At 40.2% G+C, this 22,420-nt stretch overlaps 2 protein-coding genes across 2 annotated transcripts; both read right to left on the reverse strand.

The window, feature by feature from the left end:
* Positions 1–1,645: 1,645 nt before the first annotated feature.
* e2f2 (E2F transcription factor 2) lies at positions 1,646–12,589 on the reverse strand. Its single transcript, XM_079693836.1, has 7 exons — positions 11,753–12,589; positions 6,225–6,324; positions 5,151–5,370; positions 4,612–4,773; positions 4,370–4,484; positions 4,066–4,264; positions 1,646–3,500 (listed from the first exon to the last, which is right to left on the reverse strand). The coding sequence occupies exons 1-7, from the start codon at positions 12,026–12,028 to the stop codon at positions 3,235–3,237; spliced, it is 1,338 nt and encodes a 445-aa protein (XP_079549962.1). The 5' UTR covers positions 12,029–12,589; the 3' UTR covers positions 1,646–3,234.
* A 5,278-nt stretch (positions 12,590–17,867) lies between these two features.
* Positions 17,868–19,812, reverse strand: id3 (inhibitor of DNA binding 3). The gene is made up of 3 exons (XM_079693837.1): positions 19,400–19,812; positions 19,043–19,116; positions 17,868–18,631 (listed from the first exon to the last, which is right to left on the reverse strand). The coding sequence occupies exons 1-2, from the start codon at positions 19,688–19,690 to the stop codon at positions 19,063–19,065; spliced, it is 345 nt and encodes a 114-aa protein (XP_079549963.1). The 5' UTR covers positions 19,691–19,812; the 3' UTR covers positions 17,868–18,631; positions 19,043–19,062.
* Between the last annotated feature and the right edge of the window lie 2,608 nt (positions 19,813–22,420).

The raw sequence follows: 22,420 nt of genomic DNA on the forward strand, positions 1-22,420 counted from the left end.
AGGTCCCCTATGCAAAATCCACTTTTTCTTGAATTGTATACATAAACATGTTTCCGGGAAAAATATTCGCTCACTTTTTGTCCTGATCCATTTATATAAAAACCTGTCTGAAAATGAGATGATCAGATTTTGGCCACTTTATGATGTCATAACGATGTTTTGGCTTGTGTAACCATTAGCCAATCACCAACACCCCCCCCACCTGATCACCTGAATCTCCTCCTAGAGCACCATTGTGTTCTTTTTAACCAAATATCTTGCAGAGGGGCGTGGGGAGTGGCACTTTATTTTCATCTAAAGTAACAGACAGAGAATCAGCACTTTTGAAGCAGGGCTGAAACAGACGGGTGTATGGGATGCTACAATGATCTGTTGGGTATTTTGAGCCAAACAATTCAGAGACATGTTTTGTATATATCTGAGACCTATAATATATTGATGTAAAACACTATAATAGGGGACCTTTAATGAAAATAATACTGCGATTATGTGTCCCTTTGAAGCGGCTGTGGTACTAAATAATGACATGCAACATTTTGGCCTGAGGTTGTTGCTGCTTTCTGACGAGCTGTCACTTGCCAGCACACAAAGAGGGTTTTCAGTTTCTGGCAATTAAAGCATTCAGCTAAAAGCAATTGGTGTTAAGGTGCAACGTGACTGAACTGAGGTGGTCTGGTGTTTAGATGGCATGTAAACCTCACCGTCAACTGCAATGTCTACGTGGTTTCTGAAACTTCGGTTTACCACCTCTTGTTAAGCACAAAAGCTGTTCAACCCAACATTTCTTAATAGATACTTAGCGCTAATAGAGACCTGATGTTGGTTAATAAGCATCAGGCGCAGGAGTTACAAAAAAAATGCGGAGACAGGATTTCTTTGTAAGGGTTAAGAAAAAAAAAAGCAACATGTGGCAAAACTGTGTGCTTCCTGTTTTTGTTAGATCGTTTTAAAGGCCATACACTTGTATGTAAATGGCTTCAGGGAGAACAGAGCATCTAGAATGTTGGCCTTTTTTTTTTTAGAGCATTTAGTCAAAGACATCAAATCATCATTCTCAAAAGGCAGCCAATGTGCAGTGAGAAACCTGAAAATCTATAAATGTATTGGTCAATTTGAGATTTATCTCCTTGCAAATGTCCCCCTCCCCCGAGTGTATTAGCGCTATTACTCAGTGACCCACTGAACTTTGACCTCATCGACCTAGGCTCCTATTGTGAGCTAGTTTCCAAAGCAACCAACTCACAAAGAATGATGGGTGTTTTTTGTCAACCTGTCCGATTGTGTTTAAAGCCCATTCAGTGTCATTGTAGATCTTCATGTCGACCTATTCTCTCTCCTCTGGGAATGTCACTTCCTATTAAGTCGATATCCTCAGTTGCCCTGGCTGGTTTTAGACAGAAAACACTCTATTATTAATAGTAGACTATTTTGAGTTGAACCTCTGGGTACCTACTCCAGTATTGATGAAGAAATCCCATGTGCTAGTCAGGTCCTATTAAGATAAATCTATAGGCTTGAAGAAACAGATGAAAAGCAATGAGGCATAAATATTATAAATGTTTCCCCTGAATCTTTTTAAACAAATGTTCAAATTGTGTAAGGGAATTACAGGTTTATGACATAAAAAGTGAGCAATGGAGCTCAATTCCAAATGTAAACAATGGCTTCAGTGTTTATTTAATAATTTCAAACAGACCACACAATATTACAAAAATATTAAGTGCCGCATGTCATACAAAAACAGTTATGCCTTCTGTAAAAATAAAAAAAGGCAAGTATCAACTTTCAAAGATGCAGGTATAAATACAAAACAAATTATGTACAAATACCAGAAAAATAATGCTCATTGAAAAAAATAACTACAAATTCTGAATTCACATTAACTAATCTACATCATAAAACTCACACAAACACACCATGAGACCCATTTCCCAAACTGTCAAAAAAATATATACACACACACACACACACACACATACATAAACACACACACACACGTTTCAAGTTTTGTTAGGACAGGACAATTAGCTTATCTCTGCAGTTTAGAGGGAAAGCCACAATTATATCTGCATGAAGTTCAAATTTCCGAATGTCTAGAACGCTGCGAAAAAATTAATGTAAACAGATAAAAGACACAGCTGCTCTGACGTCGCGTGCATGGCTTTGAAATTTAAAATGGTTGCACCAGCATGCATTAAAGCAATTATGGGCGTGAAATTTAAACAGCTAAGACAATAATTATTTCTTATTTATGTTGCTGCTAGACAGTAAGCAGACTTCATCCATTTCTGAACAACAGCAAATGCAAATAGCTACTCTAATTAAACCTTAATTACATCAATTAACCCCCCCCCCCCTTCCATCACACCTGCAACACAGATGCAGAATGTGATTTATTTGGGGGTATTGCCTCAGAAATACAATAGTAGTGTCACACTACTAAATCTACAAACTTCTATTAAAATCAGCAAATTCGCATTTATAGAGGAGAACCTGGATTTGAAAGAAAGCTGCCATACCAACATGAGTGAGTGTGGCCTTCTAGATCAGTCAGAGATTGTATGTGGTCACAAAGGACCCATTATCAGTCATTGACTCTGGATCTGGCTCCATTATTGGGTGTCAGAAGCTGCCTTTCACATTTTGGCACAAACAGGTACGAGGCCAGAAATAAAGCTTAAGGCGGAGAAAGAGAACCTGATCTGACAAAGCAACACAAGCTCAAAATCAGATATTGTTTATGCGCCTACAAAAACTGGTATTATTCACAGCAAGAATCCAGTGATTGAATCATGTAAAGCTGCATGGCAGTTAAAGCTGACATTATACAAGGCTGCCCCCTACAGGCCAAAGAGTGGCACAAAACCTTTGGAAACAAAAATAAACAAAAAATTCCTGAGTTGTCACTGTAAACACCGCCTGATGAGACGCATCAGATTTTGTCGCTGGGGATGTGAAATGCATAATAACTCCTATGTTCGTTCAAGTTAATACATGCTTTTAAAACAGTGTTTCCTAATGGTTGGAGATTACACATCCATGTCAATCTAAACCCTCAATAAAATAATCAAAAAGGGGGTAACTCCTCCTTTGGGTTCATTGACATCAAAACAGGCATGGTAAAAGCAAAGAGTTATGGCTTCATAGTGTAATATGTACTACCTCGTGAAGGCATTTCATTAAATATTCCCCTTTAATCCCCGCAGATTACCTCCACCCTCCTTCATCTACACCTCAGCTCTTCAAAAGTTCTCCGAGATCGTAGGTGTCGAAGAAGTCTGACACTCCCTCGCTGTCCTCCAGGCTCCAGAGGTAATCGTCGTGGTCCAACGGGGGAGAGAAACTGACAAAGGGGGTGTTGGGGTCGGGGGCAAAAGAGGTGCAAGGAAGCTGGTCTTCTGTCATCTGCATCAGGCTGGGGGGCAGACCCAGCAGACGCTCCACATCCAGCAGGGCGGCGGTGGAGGCTGCAGCACAGGAAGCAGCTGTGGAAATGTTGCCTGGGATTAAAAACAGAGAGAACAAAGGTTAATATTCGTAGCCTGACATGTCTTATTTTTGTAATTGAAATACATTTCGTTTTTCATCTTTCAACACGTTTTGTTTTTAACTTTACCCATGAGTTGTGTACCTTTATGTTCATGTAGCAAGTATTTATTTTTAGAAATGTATAATGTTTATTAATGTTCTTTTCTACACAAGTATTTATTGTTTGAAATGTTCCTTAATTTTAGTATTGGATTTATTTTAATTACATATTTACTAGTATGGCACTTTAATCTGCACTAATGTCTTTAATTGATGCATGATCTTAAAGAAGTAGTTTGAGGTTTTGGGATATAATAATATATTTGTACACTTGCTTGAGAATTAAGCTTGAGCCAGCCGGTGTTAGCTTAGCTTAGCATAAAGAATGATTGTTTAAAAAGGTACCTAAAGCTCACTTGTAACACTACTTATATTAAAACGTCCTTTAAAAGTTTATCATAGCATTCCTATAACACAGTGGAATTAAAGTGAGAATCTAACAGTACTGCACATGACCCCACAGAAAGCCCAGCTTACATTCAGACGGCTCCTCTTTGACGCTGTAGCACGGTGGAGCCATTGGGGTTGCTGGTGGATGGCAGAGGGGCTGAGGGAACTCCTTTTTAGGGGTGATGGCGCTTTTTACTGGGCTAGCATCTTCGAGACCCTCCTCTGGACACAGGTAGACTTCAATGGGTCCATTCTTACTCTTTAAATATATCTGTAATGAGCCCTGCTGTAATGAGAAGGACAAAATAATATTAAACATACATATAGATGTTTCGCTGCAAGTACTCTGTGTTTTTGGAGTTTTTATTATGTGATGACTAGGTTGTCTTACCCCTGCCGTGTCTGGCACCTCCAGTTTGGTGTCAGCGGGGGCCTTGACGGCAATGACTGTCTGATCTCGGAGGGTCCCGATGGAGCGGATGTCTTGATACGTCACATAGCCCAACGTAAAGTGTGTGGTCAAGGATGTTGACAACAGCAGAATTAACTAGACAATTATATGTGTAACCATACCCATAAGACCAACAAAGAACCACGAGGACACAAACAATCACTACCGGTTGTAAAGGATATCTTTTATTGTCTTCATATTCTGTGAGTTGTTTGAGCTGTGCGGTGCTGGAGTGGATCAGCTCATCCAGAGACCTTTCTACCCTCTCCAGGTCTCCAAGCTCTTTCCGCAGGGCGCAGGCCTTCTCTCCTCCACTTGCACCACCCTCAAATACATCTCCAACCCTACGAGAACACAGAGGATACACATGATTGAAAATATAGTTTGACAATCTGAATGCAGTACAAAATATTTAATTAAAAACTCTATAACAATGACACAGTAATAGAGAGTAATGGTTCAGTGGATGTTTTTGAGTACAATGCCCCCTAACAGCCACTAGGGGGCAGATACATACAATATTATTGAAACACACAACAGCTTTTAAACAACCTTTTGAAATTTATTTTTGGACAAACCCCCTGATCACCAGTTAGACTAAAGGGCCCTACATAAACTGGTTGTATCAAAGTATATGAAACTTTTTCCTGAAAAACTATATCTCCCGTTAAAACTAATGCCTTTATCGATATCAAATGTCTCATACTGTATTGGTACTTACAGCCACTGGATGTTGTTCTTTGACTTCTTTCTAATGAGTTGGACTCCCTCCAGTACGTTGGTGATGTCATAGATGCGTCTCTTCTGGACCTCCAGGACCTCCGTGGCCCAGTTCAGATCTAAAACTCCATCAGGAGACTCTGCGATCAGACCCACAAACTTCTTCGTCAGCAGGCCCAAGGAGGTATCGTACCGTGTCCGCTCACCTGGAGACTTTGGAGCTAAGAACAGAGGAACAGACAAAGGCACATTAAGTCATTTTAATTAAAAAAAAGTATTGGTAGGGCAATGCTAAACATCTCTAACACAGCTAGGTTTTGTCCTCGTTGCTAGGTCTAATAAAATAAAGATACTCAAGGTGAAAACTTCATACGAGTGTCATTGTGTTGATTACCTGTGTGAACGTGACTAATGTAGCACTATCTGTGTTTATGATCCTATTCATTGATCGTTAACAGTCTTCACACCACACAGAGATAAATCTCTATTACCTAAAAACACATGTCTTCAAAAGCACATGTTCCAAATATCCATGTGATATTTGGAACCGACAAACTCATAAAAGGTTGCTTCTGTTCTGAGCTGGCCCTTTTTACCCATCATGACCATCTGTGAGCAAAAGTGTAATCTTGAAACAAGCCATTACTTTGCATTCCCTTTGGACCTGTACCATTGTAAAGCACTGTAATCAAACCACATCCCGGGGCTTATCTGTTTGAAGTTATTATAGTATTTTATTGTTCTTTTAAAATTGCTATTCTTTATAATGTAATGGGACTTAATATAACTTTACCCTTGACCATATTCTACTACGCTTACAACTTCCCGTTTATTTTTTGAAATGGTCATTTTCCTGTTTAATGTGCCTCCTTATTCCCGAGAAGAAAAATATGTCTTTATGAATTGAATTTCCCTTTTTTGTGCTGTACACTAAAATCGTTAAATAAAAGCACAATTTATCAGCACAGATGCCAATACTAGCATGGGTTAAGTTCAAGTATCTACACACAAAACCTACAACATTACACCACCTCTTTCACATCTCTCTATCCTCTGACTCTAGTGGTGTACTCACTCCTCGGACTTGGTATCCTCACTGCGATGCTGCTTTTGCCTTTTGGTGTTCGGAACTCTGGCATGTAGAGAGGGTCCTCTAGATCCAGCTTCCTTTTGGCCTGGAAAGAAAAGAGTTAATGAACGTTAGTAAACAAACTAAAAAAACGAAATATAAAGCAAAGAGGGTGCTCCTTGTAGTCGTAATATTCACTATGATCTCATTGCATTGTATTGAGTGAACAACCGTTTGAATTATTTCCTAGACTATGGTCTGGTGGAAACAATGTTTCTTTCTTGACAGGTTAAAAGTTAAATCATGCGAATGAAGTGTCTAGGGCACGTCCACATCCATGCTAAGGACAGTGATAAATAAGGGGTTGTTGCAAAGTGTCGTAAATGTGCCAACCGCCCTCAAGTGCTGGAACAAAGCACCCCCGTCACACTTTCCCCAAGCACTTCAAGCAGGGCTGATGGTGTGGGTGTTTTTGGGGGTGAATAGGGAAAGGGGGTGATCGTCTCTCGACCCATGGCCCACAAAATGCGAGGAAATCCCTGGATTCATTCAATGACCTCTCCTCCCCCCCTGGAGACAGCCTACATCCCCTTTGCCCTACAGCTTAACACCCAGTCTCTCCACACAAACCGATGATTGCTTAACTTTAAAAAGCATAATACACTAAGATCTGCAGCTTCAACCTAAAGCACGTACACAACCTTTGGACGCCAATATAAACTTAATATCTTCATGAGACCATTATTTATTATCAATGACCTACATGGCCCAATGTAGTAACAAAAGTGAAAGTCACATGAAGCCATCCCCCTCCTCACAGGATTGGGAAATGACCAACTGTTTGAGAAACTAAAAAGTTGTGCAAAGTGGCAACACCCTAAAATGCTGAGTTTTCGACAGTAAATTGTCAACTTCAACACGATTGACAAGAAAGCATATCTACATTCATTCCCTTCACCACACACTACACCCACACAAAACCCTCGGGTGACTGAGCTCACTAGGTGTGGGATTTAAAGCCCAACGATACCGAGGCTGCTGGGTAACTTGCTACATTGGTTAGGAGTCATGTATGACTGTGTCCTCGCTTAACCTTTCAGCTTTGTATGGCTGCCTGTCCTACATGTATCTTCACAAAGACTTGGCCACAGTAATCCTTTTTGTCACTGCAGTGCTTTAGCTAATAGGTTTAGACAACTGACTCTCAGAGACTTAAAAAGTGCTGAATTGACTCAACCACGTGTGGATGCGCCTGTGTGAGTGTGGTGAAAATGAAGGCTGCCATTGTCCCAGCGTGCCCCCTGACATGTCCACCTGTTGACTGGAGACATCTGGAGCAACACACGAATGTTCTGCTGGTGGACCAGCTTCAAATCCCTACAGCACACAGTAACTCAAGAAAGAGAAACGTACAGGTCAGGGCAGTGACCAGCTTATCTCAACAAAATGGTGGCTGTTAGCATTTATTTATGGGATTTTTGTACGTGTTTTTTTTTACATGTGGCCCAGACTACTGACAGAAGCTGCCAAAAAACAGGGTTCACAGAGAGGAATGTGATACTCGTTGAAGTGGCTACAAGCAGGGACAGCTGTAGTGAAAACAGTGATTAGATCTTTCTGGTTCTACTTGATTGTACAATTTCTTCTGTCCCAGCATAATATTGTGAAAAAAGATCAGCCTTGACATTAGACTTACTCACTTCATAACTTCAATGACCTAAATGTAAAGTTCAACCAGTCTACATTTTTCAGGCGTGTATGTAAATAATTCACAGCTACGGCATGGTGAATTGTTGTAACAGGGGAACCAACGGTTTCACCCTGCAGCTGTATAGGCTTGGGTGCTCCCTTTTTTGCATATGGGATTTCTCTGGTGACTCAACCATATTACGCAAACACCATTTATTGTGGTGGAAAGACAGGCTGTCATCGGTTTAATTATCGAATTATAGGCAAGCACAAAGGCAAAACTATTAAATGTGATCAGTTAATATCACAAAGCTGGACATCTTGTACATTACAATGTTTATAGTTAGCACACATTTAATCTCTTAGACTATCCTGCCCAGTTACACCCAAAGAACAACACATGGCTACTTCTGTCTGCTGTACATTCTTAGGCTGATTTGCTGACGGTGCTGTGTTGAAATCTCCACAGTAGTGTTTCACACAGAAAGTCACAGTCACGTGAAGGACGTCTGCTGTTAGGGCCTCTCTTCAAAAAAACAAACCTCGTCTTTCGAGCTGCATGGGAATCGGATTCCATTGAGGCCAAGGGTAAGTTACGGTATGCCTAAAAATATCTACTCCTCTGCAGACAAACCCCATTACCACACCCATGGAGAGTCAAAAGACAAACAATGCCTGATGCATTGCTGCTGACATTGTCAACAAGACTCTCAAGAGGTGAAAGAAGGGTGGATCTGCCCATTTGGGTTCAGGGTAGAGTGTTTTAAATTTGTTTCATGTCCTGTCTGTTTTTCATGTATTTATGCTATATTTTTAAACAGTTGTTGATGTACAGCACTTTGTTCAACTCTATCGTTTTTAAATGTGCTATAGAAATAAAATGGATTGGATAGAGAGAGGGGTTGCAGGCTGCTTTGAAATGCAAAAATGCCTCTATTGAGGACATTATGCTGATGCCGGGGTAAAACAAGGTGAATAAGGGGGCACAGAAAAGCATTAAGAGACTCTGGCTGAGTGCATACAGTTGGAAACGTGGCCAATGTCACACCAGAGTGTCATCATTCTCAATAGGGGTTCGACTCTGGAACAACTAGCTAATTCAAGGCAGCAGTGGAAGGAAGTTTTTGAGAAAAGGAGTAATTCATAAAGCTGATCTCAATGCGTATGCAGTCTTGGCAAAATGCGCACATTCCGGGAAAATCTGGGAACACGCACATGTGGCATAAACAGGGAATAAGAGGGACATTGTTTCTGGTTGACATTATGCAGAAGCATCTTGTTGCTTTACTGCCATTTGGCTGAGGTAAATGGGACTTGTTGCTTTGAGGATCAAAAGTAGCCGTTATAGAGAGAAGGGGCATCCCTGGACTTTAGAGGGAGGCCTGAATCCTACAACACATTTACATCACTATCAATCCAAAAGGAAACAAGAGGGACATAACATTATCAGCAGTCTACACACCCTGGTTAAAAGTCACACGACACTCACTGATACACTGCCTTCTACTACTGTCAGAATCATTCATGAGTAAAGATGACATCCCGGCAGCTAAAGTTTAAACTTTATTCAGTAAAACATTCACTTTACTCAGTGTCGCAAAACAAATGCCCCACAAGTAAGCTTTGCATTCAAGCATGTGATTATGCATGAGAGTAATAGAGTTCTTTTGTAGAGTACAAAACAAATATAGTGGAAATTGTCTGAATTTAAAGGAACTTAGGATTAAGTGTTTAGCCAAACATCCTGTTACACAGTTAAACAAATCTAAAGGACGGTTACTGTATGGCTTTTAAAGTTGAAGCTAGTGAGCTGAACATGAAGTAGTACTTCCTGTAAACACAAGACGCATGACTGTCACTGAACAAACAATGAAGCTGCTGTGTCAGCAAACACATGAAGAGGACACTCTATTGTCCAATCCATCTTGTAATTCTGCAATAAATTGAAATAAATGAATTACTTCAGAGTGGTATTTTGGCAGGATACTGCTGTGCAACCAAACTTCTGTATACAAATAATTTGGAGTAGAGAAATATCATTTTATTTGGGACATGACCCATCAGAAAACTGCAGCTGTAGCCTGTGGTAATAAAGATAAGAACGCACTCAGAACCCCCCCCCACCAAAAAAACAATGCCTACCTCAAAGTATTTAAGAAATAGTGGACAAGTTATTCTTGTCACACGAAAGATACACTTTATTTCATCATCTACTTATAGTCACATATTCGTATAACACTTTAAGTTGATATCCCTCCCTAGAATTGAACATTTGCCTCATTTACTGAAATGTGCAGAGGAAGTTTCATAATTATGGGTCTCTGGGACTTTTGAAACCTGCTCTGTAATTTCAAAAGTGCATCACTCCTTTCCACCTAAACTGATGTCCTGTAACACATGCAACAATGTGTAACATTGTAATAAATGACACACTCAAAAGTCTTAGTTATTGTAGCCACAACAAATCCAAACACATGTCTATATCTAATGTGTGTATCTAAATTGAGCAAAAATGGACAACACCATTATCAGCAAAAAACACTATCAGCAAAATGTCATCTTGACTCTTTTTAGCTAGGGCCAGTTAAAGGGAAAACATCTGTCGCATGAAATGGTCTTAATGCTGGGTTAAATTGTGAGTACATTTCCAAGTCAGTCAACCAAATGAATTTGAATTCTCACATGATGTACCAACCTAATATTAAAGCTTACTTGTAATTTAGTTTACCTCTGCATATGATAAGCCAGGTGGTAGCCCATTCCTCACTTTACTTATGTCCACCTAATCCTCTTGAAGGGCCTATTAGTGAATACAGGCTCAGAGGGCAGAGGGTTAACATGAGATTTGGAGAGCCTGTACACCCTCGTCTAAACCCTAACCCCTTTATCCTTGGGGCAATTCTCTAACTACAAGGCTGCCGGGCCTCAAACAAGTGTCCAAATATAACAAGCAACAGCAGGTGTGGAGCACTAACACGAGTGCCATCCAATCCTCTCAGATCATAAAGCTTTTCAAATAATCATTCAGCAATGGGAAGCAATAATGTCAATGCATTGCAGGAACAGTGCTCACATTTATTTTATTTACATTAACAAATCACAAAATAAGGCACCATGTTTCATTGTAGCTCCTTTCACTTTAGTGTCAACTCTCAAGGAATGACAGCAGTTGTTGGGTTGCGACCTATAACCTCTACCTCTTTCCTACAGTGTTGTGAATAAGTTATACAGGTCCTGTGGTGCCTCGATGACTGTTGCTGTTTGAGCAGCTGTCATTTGTGCAATCACAAAAAAAATACAAGTGATACTTATGGCTCTGGAATTTTTTTTGTTAAAGTACACATGAATTAAAGTTCCCAAAATGGTTAATATAACAGTGAAATTCTGTGTTTACATTAAAGTCTGCCACCAGCCTGGTCATTGTTTGATGCTATAAAAGCTACAGGCTGTCTGCTACTGTGTAGGCCACTCATCCTTCCTTTTCACAAGCGAGGGGCCCCAAACACTCTCCAAACAGTATCAACTCTTTCCCCCCCCCCTACCAAAACCATCAAACCCAGATTTACACACACAGCGCCTGCTCTTGTCTAGCTACAGCTGGACTGCGGGACAAGATGTCACACAGCCCAACATGGCAGGGAAAAAGACACACACCATTCACACACATCCAGCAGCACTCACAGTGGCTCCTCTGTGGCTTATCACGTCAAAACATATTTCAATGTGCCCCAAACGCTGCTACACATGCATACCAACGGAAATCAAGAATGATTCCGCCCACATAACCCACTGTACTGGACACACTTCGTATTCAGTTATTGAAAAGTGTGTGTTTGATTCCTTACCGGCAGTCGCCCGGAGGATGATCTGATGGGTTTAGCCTCTGGTCCGTGGGGGGTTGAATACAGGCTGTTGGCTCTTTGTTCGGTCACGGCTGTGTTGCAGATCTGGGTGAAATAACCGGCTGGTACCGTGCTCATCGGTGGGCTGGAGAGTCCGGTGCTGAAGAACTCGGTCTTCACTCCTCCGGTGGACAAAACCTTCATCTTCTGCTGAGGACAAGGCAGTCCCACTACCGGCCGACCTGATGCCGGAGAGACGCCTTTAGGCAGCCGCATCATTTTCCAAAGTAAACTAAATATAACCGGATTGGTCAAACTGGAAGCTAAGCGCACTGATCGATGCCCTGCTAACTGGTTTCCTGTAATTAGCAAGCTGCTGCAGCTGCTGCTGCTGCTAGAGGCTTTGTATGAACATATACGTCTACCCTGCCAATATAATAACAAAAGAGCCAAACAGCAATGTTATACAGCAGAACCCAGACAATTAAGTGCAAACTGCATGGGTTAAAAAGATAATTAAAGCGTATATTTCAACAATATTCTTCAGTGAATACAGCAGGCTAGTCGTTAATATCCTTTGTCCGGTAACAAAGTGCAGAGGAAACTTACCCTACAGGTTACAAAGAAACTGCCTGTTAAATAAATTATCTACTTCAAACATCCAGGTTTTTTAAAGTCCACCACAAGAAGGCTTCCAGGTCTAAGAGAGATCAGGTTCCAACTTGAGATTTACGATTTATTGTGAGTCCTTGTGATGCGGAAACGACACTGTCTGTGACTCCTGTCCGTCCACCTCAGAGCTCCGCTCTCCATACAAACAGGACAAGAACTAGGGAAGAACAGCTTTTTTACCGCCAAAGTTGGTCCCGCGAAATTTAGATCTCCCGCGGTTAGATCTCGCTTCTGATTGGCTCACGGCACGTTCGGCTTGTCACATTTGCATAAAACAGTTGTTCGCCGGTGTGGCGGGTCATGTTAAAGCGACAGTAGCACAATTTCAGGACAGAATGTTCTTTATTACCAGGAGTGGGAGATGCAGACAATGAACACTTCATATTTTGAAAAAGAATATACCCTGTCTATATAAGCTGATATAAAAAGTATGTTTGTAACTTTGCTGATACCTCACTTTAGTTATAACAGAACACAATGAGTAACACATCTTGCATCATACAGTATTTTGAGCTACAATTTATTTAAAATGTGGAAAATTACAGGAATATAATTGTCAATAAATCTAAAATGTCCTGTTGGATGCATGGCTTATCCATAAAATGTGATTGTTATCAACAATGTAACTTAACAGTCTTTAATATTTAGTGTGTTAATCAGGGGTGGGTTAGGTTTAGCCTCAGATAAGAAGTAGACCACAAGATAGAGTGCATTTTCAAATAGTGAACTAGTTTGTCTGAGGAGACTCTTCAGTATACAAATTATACATCATTATATATACAAATGATCTGTGTGGGTGATTTAAATAGTAAGAAAGGAGCTATTTCATTGTTTACATTGAAATCCATATATTCACTTGATGAAAGTGCATTGTTGCCTGTTTTTTAGAAGGTGTTGCTGTGGATAGTGTGTAGATGGTAATTGGATTCATTCAGTACCACTCTTGCTTATTGGCTCAGAGGAGATATTGAAAGAAAACAACCCCTCCCCCACCCGCAGCTATCAGACCCAAGCCATATGACTTGACCCCCATTGGCCAATGCAAAGCAGCAGACTCTTATCCACAGCAAGGCCTTTTGTCATGCCTCCGATTTGAACTACATTTCAAACCATGAACTCAAAAAAAATTCTAATACAAGTTCAGCTAGTTATGCTTTATTCAATCAACATTGTAAAAAATAACTTTTTAAACGGTGAGTCCAACAGTTTACCCTGTTGCCTGCTTTTTACACTGGATTAGATGGCCTGATTCTTAATTAGCTGGTATTGGAGACATTTGCTTTGTTTTTCATATTACATTCAAGCTTTAAGACGTAAGAGACAATAAATTGTGACAGAATTCACATATTCTATATAGTGCAACTTCAATCATTTCCACCTCCGTTTATTTTCTATAGAACTACAAAATACAGAAGTACAACTCATTGGAAACATTGCATTGTTGATAGTCCAGATTAATATTTTTTTCAGATTTAGATCCTTTTTGTAGAATAATTTGGTCTGAAATTTGATTTGTAGATACCGTCTCTAGGTAGGTCTAGTTTTGGTTTTAGTGGTTTTAATGCCTTTCATTTTTTACTTCTTTATAGAACTTGGGCTGATATAAGCCTGCAAAACAAAACGAATATTTTGAGCTAAAACGTAAAATTACCTGACTGACAAATATGACACTACGGTCACACAATGATGTAGCCTATATGCAAATCAGTTTAACCATGACATCATTACTATTTTTAGAGCCTATTGTAACTTTTCATTGAATACTATGTACCAAGCATTCATATTGAATTCAAATGATGTTAAGGAAATTGTCATGAATGTTTTGAGCCATTTTAAGTATAGTGTGAAATACCTCACAACAAAGGCTCACTATGGAGCCAAATACAAGGGAAAGTACTGAGACATCAACGTACTTAACAGAAAATATTTTGTTTGGCATGCCAAAATGTGATTATGACACAGCTGCAGTGACTCAGAGTTGGATATTTGTAGTTCGGTAAATTATGAATTTGAGGGGTTACATTTGATGCTCAGTAATCTCTGTCTTGAACCAAACCAATTTGGATTTGTTGCAAGGTAAACGGGGTTGCATTTCTATGTCAACGCGGCACTTGACCTGCGGAAGTTGATTTAGAAATTAGAAGCAACAGAGCTTATCTTGTTTAGAGTGCTGACATTCCTGGGATGTCAGGAGGACACACGTTGTTGCATTCTCATACAACACCCCCATCTTGTGGTGAGGACTGCAATCCCATTTTCTTTACTGAAGCCTGAAGCATTGACTTGTTAATCGTTCTCTGTTTCTTTCAATTAAGAAATTACACAAGGTCAAATTATCCATATATTTCAACTAAAAAGTACCCATGCACATACCTTGATTACATTTGCATAATCCACTCCTTAAACCTGCACAGATATTGCAGTTCTTTCTATATTTTGCTATATCTATATTTATGTTTTTTGATTTTCAGGGCTAAGTCGGCCTACTGCCATGGGTAGACCAAAGCTCAGTCCTCTCTTTTATTTTGTGGGAATGCTGACACAGCATTCCAACTATCTTTTATGCTACGCACAAAATTCTTTATTCCGCCGGGTTATTTTGCGCCTCTTCTTCTCCCACATTGAACATCGCAGAAACTCCGTTCAAACATCAAAACATTTGCTCGGTCGGGAATCGATGGCTATTACTTTTATCATTCATAACTTTCATAATTCCAGAGATACATCCCATAATACATCCCATTTTTAACATGGAAGTCAATGGAGAACTCTTCAGACTTGAACAATCTTCATGCAACTTCAACTGCTAACTGCTCCTTCATACTTTCACTCAGAAACCTCATTCCAACTTTAAAATGTCACACATCTTTCTGACATTATTCGTGTAACACAACTTTTAAATCTGATCCATACTTTTAGAGATATTAAACATTGTTCAGACCTTGGAAAAGAGGCCTTCTTCAGATTTTAGAGTGCTTGATGTCACAGCTAGGGTGGAGGACAGATTTCATTTTGCCTCCATATTTTCTTTTAAACCTGCCTAATTCCCAAACCCTACATTCCTGAGACATCCTTTTTCATGAGAAACGTATAGGAAAACATCTCGTAGCTTGAAATATTAAAACAAATTAAGCAAAAATAATTAAACAAAATGCCTCTTCTTGAGGGCATGAAGTGACAAAAACGTTTAACATGTCTCCATTAAACCCCATTGTAAATTCAGCCTCACCGATCCCCACCACAGCAGCCGCACACCTTTAGTTAATCTGCCAAAAAGCCCACATTATTAACCCGAAACTAAAGTACACAAAAAGTAAACTTCAGATGCTCAAGTTCCTTGACATGCTTCACGCTTTGAAATTTCACCAATATCTGTTACGGTTCTTCAACAAAACGTTCACATGTAAGGGGTTTATCTCTCATTCAGAACAATGAAAATGCTCTCCTCTCACTGATCACTGCACATCACCATGGAAACCTTTGATCTCTGGACACGTCATTAGCCCCCAACTCACATGCTCAGAGCAGCAGACTTCAGATAATGGTTAACGGTCCAGCCCTCAACAGCTCTACGTCAATTATGGGGTGTCATCATTCCATGGAAACGCATCCCTCGCCATAAAAGACGATGTCGCTATACATTAACTCCTAGGAAAATGTTCAAAAAGTGCTCAAACTTCACATGTGTGTTAACAGTCCAGCCGTGAAGACATCTTCGGGACAGTTTTGAGATTCCTTCAAATGTCATTGCCATGGCAACACAATGCTCGCCATGAAACACGGTTTTCTCATAACTTCAGTGAAAATGCTCCGAACGGCCCAAATCTTCACAGGTTTGGTAACGATGCAGCCATCGACGCATCTAAGCGTATTATGGGATGTCATCAAATGCCGTTGGCATGGCGACAGATCATTCGCCATCAAGTTGGTTTAAAAGTTTGCAGTTCAAATATTCTGCTGCTTTTTCAAGCCTTTTTACTTTCTTTTCTTCTCTCATCACACATTCAAGCCCCCAGTGTTCATGTATCATTTCAATCTAAATTATTCACTTTCTTCTTACACATTACATTTCAGCATAGCAGTTTAGCGTCAGCTTTTCAGCATAAAGCATTCCCACTAGCAATTTCTTCAGGAATTGCATTCTCTAGTTTTTCATATTTTTCTTATTCTTTCAGTCAAGAAGTGTGGCACTGTAACCCACTAAATCCTGCTCATATTATCACAATAAGACAAATGAAATTCAACATTATCTCTCTATATATATATAACTAAGTTTGTCCTTGCCTTGAAAGTAGCATTGCATTCTGCAGCTAGCGTGAATTCATAATGTAATGCGTATGTTAAATATGCATTGATTTCCAACCCTGTTACTATAATTCAATCAATCAAGAGCAATTACAGTAACAGAGTTGCATTTCCTGTCGTACAATTTATTATCTTTAGCCAAATTAATTGTTTATATATAATTTAGCATAATCTACATGTTTAGTAATTTCCCAGATTATGAATTCCTTTTTTTGTTTATTTAAAATGGATTCCTAGATTTCAAAGTTCTAGCCCACCGTTGAGTGCTGTTGAAAAGCAACAAATACATCTTCTAATAATGCCTGAGCTGACTATAAATGTGTCTCTATGATCTACACATACCGTACATTGTGTCTCAAGTTTTCCACTTATAGCAATAACACACTTTTACCACTAGATGGAGTTGCAACATCATTAGGAGTATGAAAGTTAGAACTACCAACTACATCAATTTATTCGATCCTCATCACATGGTTTCAACATATTAGAGAGTTAGATGTTTTGTTTCCTGTCTCATTTTGATGTTTGAAAAGACTATAAATAACAACATTTTTGTACAGTTGATGATCCAGATGAGGCACTGGTAATGTGTGGAGTAGTTGAATCATCATTTGAGTTCAACTAAGTACAGTTACTTTAATTTACCAAACTGTCCATGTATCACAGAGAGTTGTATTCTTTGTGTAGGCCTGATTACGTTATTATGACATAAGTGAAGCTCTGCATAGTAATACAAACAGTTGAAATGGTGTTCTTATTGTTACAGTTCAATAAATGCTATCCTTGCAGGTGATTCTCTAGTTTCAAAGGTCAAGGCTTTTTGCACAAGGGGATCTAGTGCCATTTTCGTTCAATGATTACATTATTTATGCTCGCTCAACATCCTCTGTTCTTACACCATTTAGGAAGTTCAACCTCTTTAGACTGGCGGCAATTCGTTCTTTGGAAAATTAGAAACACTCACAGGAAACTCCCTTTCGTTTAATTTCCAACCACTCAACCTCAAGATTCATCTGAGTACATCCTGTTATATCAGCATTTCATTGACATCCAGTGCTACGTCTGCATCACTGTTATTTTCTGACGTTGATGTTGATATATCACATTCGTTATTCCATAAATGTAGACCACAAAGGCCAAACTGTTTCACAACTTTTTTTTATTTCATTTCATCACATAACAAACATAATGTAACATACAAAGTACGTTTATAATAAAGAGTTTATAAAACTCACAGCACATAGTCTGTAGAAATCACACAATCCCTACAAACATTCACAATTAACTCTAGTATAGAGTCCTGATTATACCTAAGAAAACCCAAACTCCCATTCAGAAAAAATACCAACATCCAAATTGACTCACACCTTCCATACCCAGCAGATATGTACACATTCGTATGAAGTTGTAACAGTCTCATTAGAAATCAGATTAGAGGGGAGAAATAATGCAGGGATAATTGTGAGATGATGGGAGACTTGGTGTAGAAAGAGTTCATGTTGGGTGTGAAGTTTAACCCCCATTAAGTTGGTTTGGAATGCATCACATAAAGGAAAATTAAACAACAATGTACCAATGTTTCTACTTCTACCAATAAGGGATCCCAAGTTTCTGGAGGAGGGCATACAAATCCGTTCGCTTTCAGTTTCCAACCCTGACTTCTGCTTTGGTGTGTTGGTTTGTCTGTCCAGGGGCCAAAGAATGAGTCTCTGTGTTGTTGCTCATGAACCGCTGTTGATCCCCACTCATCTAGGAAACAGTCCACTTTTTCCTGTCTTTTCTTCTTTAAGCCCTCCACCTCCCTCCTCCTTCTTCTTCTCCTTCTCTCTCAAATACCTATCCCACCCTTTCTGCCCCTCTTGTCCTCTTGCCCGGAGTGAAGTGGAGACATGTGTTTCCCTGCACCTGCATGGAGAGAAAGGAAGAAAAGTGAAGTCAGATCTCTCCCTCTCATACTCCCTCCCCCCTCCCTGCAGAGGAGAGCAGACAGACTGGCGCCTAGCATGGAACTTTCATTAACCCCAGGCAGATAGCAATGAATCCGCTACACATTCACTGGCCTGTCTAATTGGCAACCATGGTGAATGTGAAGGGTAGGGGGACCTCCGTCTCCAAACACATCAATGCCTACACTATTCTCACAGCCATTAAAAGTTTAGTTTTTTAGCTTTTTCCTTTTCAGTGTCAAAACAAGACACTGTTATGATCATAAACAAGGGCCCTGAAGTTATGTGGGTTAAGCACCCTTATCTCGGGATTTCTTCCAATTAGGGACACATTAGGGACTGATAATTAAATGATAAATTTCCCACATACCGTGATTTGTCATCCTTTTCCTAGTGGCACAACCGCCCTTCTTCTTTGGAGAAATTGCGAGCAAGGTCCGCAGTCTGAATAGAAAGCAAAAAGAGCAAAGTGTTAGACGCTGACAATACTTTCATTCTAAATGCATGCAAACAATAATAACGTTGGGGGTTTAACATGTTTACAACGACATCACATATCACGGAACATCATCTGGGTATAGTAGGCTAGTCTATAAAATCAACGCCATGCATGCAAGCGTGGATGCACATTTTGGACAACACTTTAAAGGTCAACAACACATATATCTTTAAAGTGCAGAAAGGCAACTATTAGTGAATCTCGGTGTAAGCCCGCATTTCCCCTCACCTTTATTGAGAGAACCATCTCCGGCGTCGCTGTGTCCTCCGCCTCCAGTGCGATCTGCAGGTCGAAGATGTAGTCGATAACGTGTTGCAGGATCTCCACCTGGCTGACCGACTTGTTCTGCGGGATGCTTGGTACCAGCTCCTTCAGCTTGGAGTAGCAGTCGTTCATATCGCACAACGGCTCCTCCAGACACGAGTGTTTATTCCGGCTAATGGCGAGACTCTGCTCCGAAATGCAGCACACGGCCTTGTAGCAACTCCTCACCGAACGGACGGGACTGATGGCTTTCATGGTGAAAAACAGAAAACAATAACAACAAGACTCGGCTTGGTGTTTGAATATACCGTGGTGTAGGTTTTCCTAGTTCTTCTATCGTTGTCCTGAAATACTACAGTGCTCTGACAGCGACGTACAGTTAGCTCTTTATACACAGCACGCCTTCTTACGCCCCTTTCCTCGCACCGTGCTCTGATTGGCCAGTGGGAAGAGCAAGGCTATTCTCATTGGTTGATTTCACCTTGTGGAAAGGTTGGAAAGAATGAGGAAATTAGGGCTGGGATGCCTAAAGGGTATTGTCAATCAATTAGGCACCACCTTTAGCTGGTTGTATTTGCTGGAAATAGATAGAAATGTTCTTAAAGTGGAAGAATCCCTGTCAACATGAGGAATACTTTTAGTTTACAACCAGACCTCCTGAGTCTAAGATATGTGATGGACTTATAATTAAGTTTCACTACAGACTCTATCTCACTTTTACTTTCATAGACAGCTATAACTCTAGGAAATGATTTGTATAATAGAGAAAGGGAGATGCCAGTAAGCTTATCGTGGTCCATAATTATGGCCTATTGTTTGTACTTATTACTGTAAATCAAGTTTGGCTGCATATATGACTTTGTTAAGACTTTCAAAACACTAAATCCAAAGTAATGTCTTTAAAAACTATTTAGAACATAATATCATATTGGTTGATGAAAAGTCTAAATATTTAAGGAGTATACGTGATTATTTTGGGTTGCACTACCCACATAATCTGTTTACAAAAATAAATAAAAGTTGAACAAATTATATTTATACAATATAGGTAAAAGGTCAGTGGAAAGACAGGTTATTTTAGACTCGAACACATTTGTAAAAACATTTTTATTCTGATGATTGGTAATTTGATATGGATTTATGACTAATTATTCACGTTTTTGGTATGTTATAGTCCTTTTCTTATAGCCCTGTTGCATGTACCAGTGTATTCAACCATCATTAAAACGCCAACAAATATTATGGGTGCACAAATCTCTCCAGTCACTTTGGCTACTGCTCAAATCAAAACATATTTTGGGCTAAACAGTTTAATTGTGAACATTATATTTTAACAATTCCAAATGTTGCTACGTTTTAGTTTACATCAAAGCACGTCCCGTTCTGCTCCTATTTGGGTCTTATTTTCCCCTTTTCTCACAATCCTGTTTTGTGGAGGAATGCAGGCCTGAGCCAGCTGTGTGTCCTATCCCGGCCCAGCTGTGTTGATCTAACGCGCCAGTCCCAGACATGCTGGCGCCAGCCTCCCGACGTCATCCATTCACCCCGACGCGCACTCCCCTCTTTGGCAGACGGCCCGCCCTCCCCCGTCCACCACCAGAGGGATAAGAAGCAGAGGCGCTCAGAGATCCGATAGGCTGACCGGTCTGTCACTCATGGACATGGATCCACGCCCCCACGATTCCCTCCTCCTGTCTGCTGTTATACTCAGGAAAAGTTAGAGGAAAGCTCTTCACAATACTCTATTGTGTAATAACAAAAAAGCCAATAAAATATAATGATTATTATTATTATTGACGTCATTGCAACTCTAAATCTTTACATTGTCAAGTAATGTATGTACAGTTATGTTACGTTACATGAACAACACATAGTTAATTAATTATAACATTATTATTTTTTAAATCACAAACAATTAAAGGTACAGAAAATCAATTTATCTGAATTGTTTTTGTATTTGTGTGTAAAAGTGCATAGCTGGAGATATCTTCACCATTATACAGAGGTTAACCAGATGTTGGAGTCACTGCCTTCCTCATGGCAATCACCCCCCCCCCCCCTCCACAACCATTGACCCTGCATGACGAGTCACTCAGCGACCTCACTTTAGAGCAAACTACAATATTGAACCGTGAGACAGGACTTCAGTCCAGTGCTATTTTAGAGATATATTGTGTGAGCAGTGCAGAGTATCCAAACAAGACTTTGACCTTAAATATTTTTCTTAAGTATGTCGATGGGAGGGAAAATAATGCACGAAATTTCCCAGGTCTGGTTGGAAAAGGATTTTTCGTATTTGCTTCTTTAGCGAACTGGGTACAAAGAAATAGATAAGATGTTCTTGGGTTACATAGCTCAGTGTTTTGACCAAAAGCAGTAGCTATTTCTAGGAACTATAAGAGCTATTTCTAGATATCAAAGTGGCAGCAGAGAATTTCCTCCCATGACAGCACTTGTCTACAGATTCCAGAGCACACACACACACACACACACACACACACACACACACACACACACACACACACACACACACACACACACACACACACACACACACACACACACACACACACACACACACACACACACACACACACACACACACACACACACACACACACACACACACACACACACACACACACGTGTGTCTGGGCAAGGATCAGGTGCTTGTCGGAAAGGCCCCGGACACAATCGAGTCTCTCTTTCAATGGATGGGAGAATTCCGAGCCTGGCGTCAGTGAGTCTGCCTCTCTCCCCTCTCTCCCCTCTCTCCCCTCTCTCTCCCCCTCTCTCCCTCTCCCTCTCCCTCTCCCCCTCCCCCTCCTTCTCCCCGCTCCTCCGTGCAGCTGGACGCAGACAATCAAGACATCAACAATCGCCATGCATAATTAGCAGCGCCCCCTCCTCTCTCCTCCTCTCTCCTTCTCTCTCTCAATTAAATTTCAACCCAGTATATTTTATTGGCAGCAAAATACTTAGGTA

The sequence above is a fragment of the Notothenia rossii genome, assembly GCF_949606895.1.
Source record: "Notothenia rossii genome assembly, chromosome: 7".
NCBI lineage: Eukaryota > Metazoa > Chordata > Actinopteri > Perciformes > Nototheniidae > Notothenia > Notothenia rossii.